At 37.9% G+C, this 9,246-nt stretch overlaps 1 protein-coding gene across 2 annotated transcripts; it reads right to left on the bottom strand.

The window, feature by feature from the left end:
- Positions 1-7,626: 7,626 nt before the first annotated feature.
- On the bottom strand, positions 7,627-7,961 carry LOC108518489 (neuronatin). 2 transcript variants are annotated; one of them, XM_017856923.1, is made up of 2 exons: positions 7,813-7,961; positions 7,627-7,731 (listed from the first exon to the last, which is right to left on the bottom strand). In XM_017856923.1, exons 1-2 carry the CDS (start codon positions 7,882-7,884, stop codon positions 7,639-7,641), a joined length of 165 nt encoding a protein of 54 aa, XP_017712412.1. In that variant the 5' UTR covers positions 7,885-7,961; the 3' UTR covers positions 7,627-7,638. The 2 variants fall into 2 exon arrangements, with proteins under 2 accessions (XP_017712412.1, XP_017712411.1); XM_017856922.1 differs by having other exon boundaries at positions 7,627-7,960.
- Between the last annotated feature and the right edge of the window lie 1,285 nt (positions 7,962-9,246).

Genomic DNA, 9,246 nt, shown 5'->3' with positions numbered 1-9,246 from the left:
AAATGTTTACAAGAAATTAGGAGATATGGAGTTCTGACTTTCTTTTTGCATTCAGACTTAATCCCACAAAATGGGATTGATAATAAATTTGTGAAAATTTATTACTAACGTGATAAATATGTTTTAGATTTTTTTTTTTTTTTTTTTTTTTTTTTTTTTTTTTTTTTTTTTTGTGAGACGGAGTCTCGCTCTGTCACCCAGGCTGGAGTGCTATGGCCGGATCTCAGCTCACTGCAAGCTCCGCCTCCCGGGTTACCCATTCTCCTGTCTCAGCCTCCCGGGTAGCTGGGACTACAGGCGCCGCCACGTCGCCCGGCTAGTTTTTTGTATTTTTTAGTAGAGACGGGGTTTCACCGTGTTAGCCAGGATGGTCTCGATCTCCTGACCTCGTGATCCGCCCGTCTTGGCCTCCCAAAGTGCTGGGATTACAGGCTTGAGCCACCGCGCCCGGCCGTTTTAGATTTAATATTGCTTGATGGTAGCTCTCTTCTTTAATATTTGCCACAGGTTAGTATTTCGGAAGAAACATTAACATTATTGTGTAGCAATCTCAGACATGCTGATAGTATACCAATGAAAATATAACCTCAGTTCTGGACAAAGGTAGAAAAAAATGAAGGATGTTATAGAATATTTATTACTTGAATTGATTGATTTAGGCTATATGTTGATTAAAAATATTGACCTAGTAAGTTTGTATGTATTTATAGATTTGAGGACTTTGAAAATTATAATGTAGATTCTCTTGTGTTTATTTTATTTTACTCAAGTACAATCATGAGAAAAGAACTATTTTCTGAGGAATGCAAGTCCTTTTAATAGTCAGGCCCAGAGAGATAGTAAAATGAGACAGCAATAACGCCCTACTCCCCACTTTGAGTTATGTATCATTTCTTGAAACTGCTTGTTATTGTCACACCTAGCTATAAACTAACCTAATAATGGCACATGGGACACTGCAACCCACCACCTACAATAAATATTATTTCTGTAAATCAGCAAGAATTTCTAACAACTTTGTATCATCCCACTCCCTGTCTCCCCACCTCTCTTTTTTCCCCCCTTTACAAATCCACCTGTAACTGCTGTTAATTGGAGTGTATATTCAGGGCATCTTGAATCTATACTCCTGGGTTGGAATCCCAAGCTTGGCCCAAATGAACTCTTTACTTATATTAATTTTGCCTCAGTTTCTTCCTTTTAGGCTGGCATATCTGGCATAAATCAGCAGGATTAAAGTGACTCTGCCTGACCGCCCAGTGTTTCTGAAAGTGGTGCTTGGTAGCAGCACAAACATTTCATCTTTGGAAGTCACATTTGGCATTTTGAGTGAATTCTCCTGCCACTTTTTGGTTGAAGTTGTAGAATTTATTTGGCTGTTTTTCAGACCCACTCTTTCCTTTAAGAGTGAGTGTTTTAGGCTGGGCGCGGTGGCTCAAGCCTGTAATCCCATCACTTTGGGAGGCCGAGTCGGGCGGATCACGAGGTCAGGAGATCGAGACCATCCTGGCTAACCCAGTGAATCCCCGTCTCTACTAAAAAATGCAAAAAAACTAGCCAGGCGAGGTGGCGGGTGCCTGTAGTCCCAGCTACTTGGGAGGCTGAGGCAGGAGAATGGAGTAAACCCGGGAGACAGAGCTTTCAATGAGCTGAGATCCGGCCACTGTACTCCAGCCTGGGCGACAGAGCCAGACTCCGTCTCAAAAAAAAAGGGTGAGTGTTGTAGTCTCTGTCTTTGGGTAGAACAGGGTAAAGAGCTCTGCAAAGAGCTGCCTTTTTTCTACCTCTATCTCGTGGTCTGGTTCAAGTCAAAGTTTTTCCACTGTTGTCTCTCAGTGGAGGCTTGGGTCACAGAATTGACAGTTAGGCACTGGTGGTCTCATTTTACATAGGATACTTTAAAAAATGCATCTGCTTTTGTATTGTTGAAGTTAAGACTTGATTTTTCATTTGTAACCAACTCCTATTAAACATCAGCTGGTTTTATGTGTAACACTTATGCCATCTCTTATATATACCTCAGAGTGTGGACACATCTAACCTGGGATTGTCATAAACACAATGACAAAAAATGGAAATTTTAAAAATACTTAAAATAACTGATTTGCTTGCACCATTAGAAAAAGCTAGTTTTAGAACCAAATAGGAGACTTACTTCCAATGGTACCTAAAATGCTTCTAAAAGAAATTCTGAGAAATTTACCTCCATTCAGGAGTTAAAGATATCTATCACCACCACCTGAGGAAACTCTGCAGGTCTTTGACCCCTCTCCCTGAAATTCCTATTGTGGCATTCCCAGAGACACTATGAATTCTTCTGGTTCTGGGGACCACCTGATTCTCGAACTGTTCTTTGCTCAATTAAAAAGACTACTCAATGAATAAGCAGAGACTCCAAAATATATCTTTGTTACTAACTGACAATTGCTTAGGGCAATAAAACAGGTAATTAAAAGATTAATAGTCAAAATGGGGAAATGAATAAAATTAAAACCACTGAGATTATAAAAATGCATATCCAACAACTTTTTTTCCAATCAGGAGTAATGACTGACACTGATGTTCAAATGCCAATATCAGGGGAATTAGCTAGCAGCATTCCAGCTGAGATCAGCTCTGAAAAAAGTTAAAATCTTTTGTAAGCTCAAACTACCTGCTTTAGCTCTCCTATAGGATTAACAATGAAGGCTGCCTCCACATTGTAGTTCACTAGTTAAAATTCTATGCTTTCATCACTTGACCCGGGTTCAATTCCTGGTCAGGGAATCAGTCTCTCTTGACTTGACATTTGCATCACTTTTGACTTTTGGGGGTGCTCATTTGTTATTGATCCTTTTCCCTTCCATGGACAGCTTTTGATTTCCTGTCTCCTTTCATTAGTTGGGGGCACATGAAGCTTTTGGGCTTTTATGTGTAGATGGTCAGTTCAAAAGCTAAGACCCTAAAAAATATGACCAGACAGAAATGTGGATTGTGCTTCATCTGTGGCTAGCAAAACATTCCTTTCTTTGTGCTTTCTTTGAGGTAGTTCTGGATTCCATGTGCACTGCTTTCCACCTCTTTGAAGACACCTCATGTATTCTTGGTTAAGTTGTAACCTTGGTTAAGTCTTACTAGTTTCACTTGGGAATGTACTTCAGTTAAAAAAATTCAAAATCCTGAAATACCGACTGTCCCAGCTAAAATCTGATAATAAGAAATTTAAAAGGATGTTTTTAAGAGTTCTATACTCAAATGTAACTTAATTAAAACTGATATTTAGGATATATATATATACACACATACATATATAAACACATATATATAACCATATGTATAAATACATATATATCTTTTTAAGGGTGGTGTTCTCCTTCTGTAAAAACTTACCAGTCTACAGAATTTATCTATTCTTAAACCCATGTTAACCATATGTGTCCCTTCTGTATGTTTCTTCATTTACTTCTGTCAGTCCCTCCTTCCTCTTACCACCCTTGATGCCACATAAGGGAACCTAAAAAAATTTCTAACAGCCTGGGATCCCTTCAGGAAATCAGAAAAGGTTCCAGAGACTCCTCTTTTTGGGAGAAACCTCTGTTTTTCCTCATAAAACTCCAAGAATTGTTAACTGGGCAGATTCCTCAAGTCTAAAGTTATATTCTCTTTTGCATTAAGCTCTTTTGCATTTGACTTTCAGATACATACACAAGTACGTGTATATGTTATATGTTGTATCTACATATATGTATATGTCTGTATATGTTTATATGTAGACAATATATATTGTCTACAAATGTTAGCAAATTAACTTGAAGATGAATGCTCATAAATTACATAACTAGCCCAAATACTTTTCAAGTTCATGTAACTTTAGTAATTTTTGGTAAATAAAAAATAGTTTTAACATAGTAAAATAAAGACATCTTCAAATTTTTAGACATTTTTGCCTGAGTCTGCTAGTCAGACACTTTTAGGCTGTTTCTAAACTATTTTAAGGTCATAAAACTATTGCTTCTATAGTACTTTTGACATTTGCTTAAGTTGTGACTTAAACCTGTAAAAGCTGACTCTGTGTATAGGTTCTCCAAAGCCTATACACATCTTACTATGAGCTTGTCTTCAGGTTTAAGCCACAAATTCTGGGGTCTAGACAAGTAAACATGGTGAGGACTGGAAACAACACCCGGGCCCCATCCTTCCTGGCCCAGCTGTGCCTCTTGGCCATGCTGGAAGGGATTAGATCTTTCAGACATTGTCTTTACAGCTCTGTTCTTTGTGTTGGATACTGCATCAAGTACATGATTAAAATTTAAAATTGCTTACTTCCTAAATTTTTCACTAAAAATAAGGGTTACTAAGAGTTAAAATTATAATTAGTATATATGATTAAAACTGTTGGATATAAGAGAAACATGTCTATATACAGAGCATATAAAGTAAAAAGTAGAGAAAGTTTAAAAGAGAGAGAAAATTTCCCTTTATGTGGGAGAGAACTTTATGTACTCAAAATGAGGGGAAAGGAAAGGAAATTTTGCTCTAAGGTAAAGTGATAGGCAAAACTGAAGGTTTAAGCAAGTTGTGGAAGGTTTCTGTAAGACAGATTTTTTGAATGGAATTTTGTGTGTGATTAAGTTGGCTAAAATTAAAAGAGGGTTATTTAGATTTTCTAAAAACTGATGATTAATATCAAAAGTACACTGATGCAGGGCCAGAGCCTGGGCCTCTGTGTCAGAATAAAAGGATCTGCTTTTAATAGAAATTGCAAGAGTTTATAAAAGGTTTTTAGAAATCTTATCAGTATGGTCAAAGCTGATTGAGGAGATTGGATAGATTTGTTTGTAAAATTTTATTAAAATTAGCTTTAGCATTAATAATATAGTGACACAAATGTAATTTGGTTTTCCACATAATATTCATGAGATAATAAAAGATTTTTTATTTCCTGCTGAGTAGATTGCATAAAAAAGTGGAAGGGGTAAAAGATTTTGTTTGCCTTAGGGTGTCAATATTAGGTATTATGATAATTGGAGACAGTGCATCTTCTCTTTCTCAAATAGTAAAGGTTTTTGCTTTTAAAATTTTTTGAGTTATCACTTTGGCTAAATGAATCACCAGTATTTTACAGTGACCTGTGATCATATTTTCAGTAAGTATTTTAAAACTTTGATATTTGATAAATTTTCCAAAGTCAAAATTTTGTCCTTTTGACCACAAACTAACTTTTTGGAGGTTTAGGGCCCCTGGAAGTCCAAGAGAGACATATTAGGCTTATTTGATGGAAAACATTATAAAACATGAAATTATTTGTAACTATTTTAGGGTTATATTTGTATACATGTGTTACTAATATATGTTCCAAAATTGTATGAGATTCTGAAAATTTTTATGATTATTATGTTACATTGTTGTATGTAACAGAACATCCAGTGTCAATTGTGTCTTTAACCATGGCTATTCTAATAAGATTGTCATCCACAATTATTAGTTTACTTTTTGGCAAAAAGTGATTTATAATCTGCTGCAGTTTAAAATTTGCTTCTTCTTTAAAACATTTATGGAAAAGACTCTAGTAAATGCTCTTCAATAGAGGTTTTGATAATTTTGGAGATCATACTGATGAAGTAGGTAGAAAACTACAGGATTCTAATAAAAAAAAGCTGATATGTTCAAAAGGATTCTTAACATCAAGCAGAACAGGAATTCCTTACATGGGACTAAACTAATAATTTTAGGACTTAAATACTTTTGTGTGACTTTTGGTTGAAATATTGTTGGTCCTTTTTATGTGTTGTTTTCCAGGGTCAACATTTTTTTCTTCCTTGTGAGCCATTTATAGCTTATAGCAATTGAGTAAAGTATACTTTTGTGAGGAAAACTGAAACACTTGCCCTTCTCTACCAGATTCTTCATGATTTGAAAACTATTCATGTATATTCTTAATTTATGGCAATATAGTTGTTTGCATAAGTTCAATAAAAATCTGTTTTCTTTTGCCACAGGACACAATTAGATAACTGGTTATTTTAACCAAGGTTTTGACTGGGATGGCATAATTTTGGATATTACCAGAATACTTTGATGAATTAAAATCAACTTTGTAGAGCTGACAAAAAACCCCTTGGAAATACTGGACTGGTACCTTGTCTAATAATACATAGTTCTTTTACAAGGTTTCTATCCTTGTGGTAAGTAAAGAATGTCACTTTCTGACAGGCCTAGGAATCTCAAGTTATTTTGGGACCTAGAGGAGAGAGGAATTCTCCCAATTTATACAGTTATTATAGACAGTCTTATGGCAAATCTTTGGCTTGAATAGCCTCAAGACTTTTAAAAGTCAAATCAGATGTTCCTTATGTAAAAATTCTATCAAAGCCAATTTAAAAGGGATTATATGGCCATTCACTATTCTTGTTGCACTTAATGCAAATAATCAGGCCAAGTATAAGAGGACTAAACATTACATTGCAAATAAATCCGTCCTACTAAGATTTATCTTTGGAAAAAATAGAGAGCTGGAGGAAGAAAACATTGTATTTCAGAAGAAACTCATACACCTGTTATTAGAGTCTAGTCTTGTCCATTGTTTTTGAGCTTTATTATTTACCTACATTTGGACTTTACCTTGACTTACTTCAGGGCTACAAGACATCTCTAAAGAAGAATATGGATTTAATTTTCTTCATGATGATTTTATTTTTTTTTTATTTTTTTTTTTATTTTTGGCGCGCCTCCACTGCCCCGCAGGGTCCTGGGACACTGTGCGAGACAGGGGAGGTAACTTTATTTTTTTTGTAGAGGTTGTCCCCTGTCCTCTCAGGAGCTTACAATCTAGCTGGGGAGACTACAACTAAATGCACACTTAACAATCAGTACAATTAGCGATTACCACAATATTGACCAGTGTACCACAACTGCCGTGAGACCAGGGAAAAGCAAGGATCAAGTGAGGGGCAAGGGGGATTCAGAGATAAGTGTTTTAGTAAAGGGTGGGATTCATTTCCTTTTACTGCTTGAATAGTTCCAAATCAAGGTGACACATTTTTGAGGAGGGTGGGCTTGGGAGGCAGTGAGGAGGAAAGGAGAATCGGGAAACAAATGCAGCGAGGCTGGATGCAAGTGCCCTAGGCAAGGGACAGCGAGAGGGCCCCACTGTATTTCTTAACCCACCCTCCTTCCTCAACTGTGCCGTCCAGTCCCGCCGCACAGGCACGCGGTTGGGTCTGCACCAAGATTCAGGGCTTGGCTGTCGAGTGTCAGAACGTCCATTCTGCTGCTGGTGTGGTGTTTGGATCTCCATGGTGGGCCCTGCTGGCCATGGCCCTGACTTCGGGGCTGGATGGCGTGACCCAACTTTGTCCAGTCAGAATGTGGTGCCTATGCCTCAAATCTCAGGGGTCTGCTCCCCTATCGCCCCCTCTCTCCTCCCGAACCTCTGCCCCTTGGTGGGACCGGTGCCAAAGGGTTTGGAAGTGGATCTGGTTCTTCGTCATTGTCGTACTGCTTCTCCAGGGGTCCCTACCTGGCCGCCTACACGACTTGCCAAGTCTCCTCTGGCGAGGGAGCACAGTACCCCATTCCCTGCGCGGCAACTGGCTCCATGCTGGTTGAGATCCAGGAGCACCTGATGATACGGCCGCCTCAGGGCTGGGAGCTGGGGCCTCAGTTGGGGGCTCGCTGGCCGCGCTCCCCCAACACCTGCCGCCCGGTCCGCGACACCGTGTACGCCAGCTTCTGCAGGGAGTACCTGAACACCTCACTTCTCGCAATGGGCTGTGTCCCTGGAGGATTTCGAAAAGCGAATCCTACCCAGTAAATGCAGCATTCCAGGAACACCTGCAGCAGCACGCGGAAGATGTACCAGCCGATGATGAGCAGTTCAGCCGAGGCTGCCGCCACTGCCGCCATGGTTCCGAGAGTGGTAGGTGGGTGGTCAAGAGAGAGGGTTTGCCGAGATCCGCTGGTCTCGGAGTCCGCTGTTGGGCGCACTCCTTCATGATGATTTTAGTTGACTCCCCAACGGAATATTTTTTTCCCTATTCTGACATGCAAAGTCTCTTTTAATTGTAATCAATGTTTGCATTATATTTCTACTATTTAACTTATTAATGCTATTTATATCTCATTATTTTACTTCTGAAAAAACTAAATTCATGGTACTTTGAAGACCAGGTAAGATTTAGTAAATGACAGCAATCATAGATTAGTGATTTTGACAGGACTACCTGGAAATGAGGTTTATTGGCAATAAGGGACACTTGACAGTCAAATTTTGATCATTAGTGTTTTAATAAAAAAGATTTTGATCAAAAGGAGAAATTAGTAAACAATATAACTTTTGTCTGATGAATGCAAATCCTTTTAAATATCAGGCCCAGAGAGATGCTAAAGTGAGACAGTGGCCACATCCTACTCCCTCCTTTGAGCTCTGTATTCATTTCCTGATCCTGAAAGTGCTTGCTATTGTCACAAGTAGCTATAAATTAACCTAATAATGCCACACAGGATACTGTTACTCAGGTTCTATAGCTAAACAATATCCAGCCAATCACTAATCAATGTGATTTTTGTCAACTGGTGAGAGGTCCTAACAAACAACTTTCTATCAACCCACTTCCTGTCCCCTCCTTTTAGACTTTAAAAATGTACTTGTAACTGCTACTAATTGGAGTATATATTCAGGGAAATTTGAATCTATGCTCTTGGGTTGACCCAATTTGAATCTATCCTCAAGCTTGGCCCAATAAACTCTCTAATTACATTAACTTTGTCTCAGCTTGTTTCTTTTAGGTTAACAATACCATATGTTTACCACATAAGTTTTCCAATACCTAAAGAAAAATTGTACCTTAATAAGATTTTAAGTATTATAATTAAAATATTTTGTCCTTTTATTTTGTAGGAGAAGAAAAATAATTTTTCCTCTATCCTTCCATGTTCTTGAATGGGGACCCTATGACAAAAGACAGATTATAAGAGAAAAATAGACATTGATTAACATGTATATCTCATATACACATAGAAAATATGCAGGGAAATGAGTAACTAAAAGAAGCTTAGAATTCAGGCTTAAATATAATCTTCAGCTAAAAACAAATAAGCAAAAAGGGTGTGAGACATGAGTTACGGAAAGGCAACCAGGAAAAGTATGGTAAATAAGAATAAGGTTTGTTATGCAAATTTAAGTTGGAGATTTCCTTTATAAATGTGAATTTTCCTTTCAAAGAGTAACTTCTCTGTTTTCAGAGCTTCTCCTGTGTCTTCTCTTTC

Source organism: Rhinopithecus bieti, unplaced genomic scaffold (assembly GCF_001698545.2).
Source record: "Rhinopithecus bieti isolate Rb0 unplaced genomic scaffold, ASM169854v2 scaffold_45609, whole genome shotgun sequence".
In the NCBI taxonomy this organism is placed as follows: domain Eukaryota; kingdom Metazoa; phylum Chordata; class Mammalia; order Primates; family Cercopithecidae; genus Rhinopithecus; species Rhinopithecus bieti.
The sequence above is the reverse complement of the archived record's forward strand: the minus strand, read 5'-3'. Positions and strand labels throughout refer to the sequence as shown.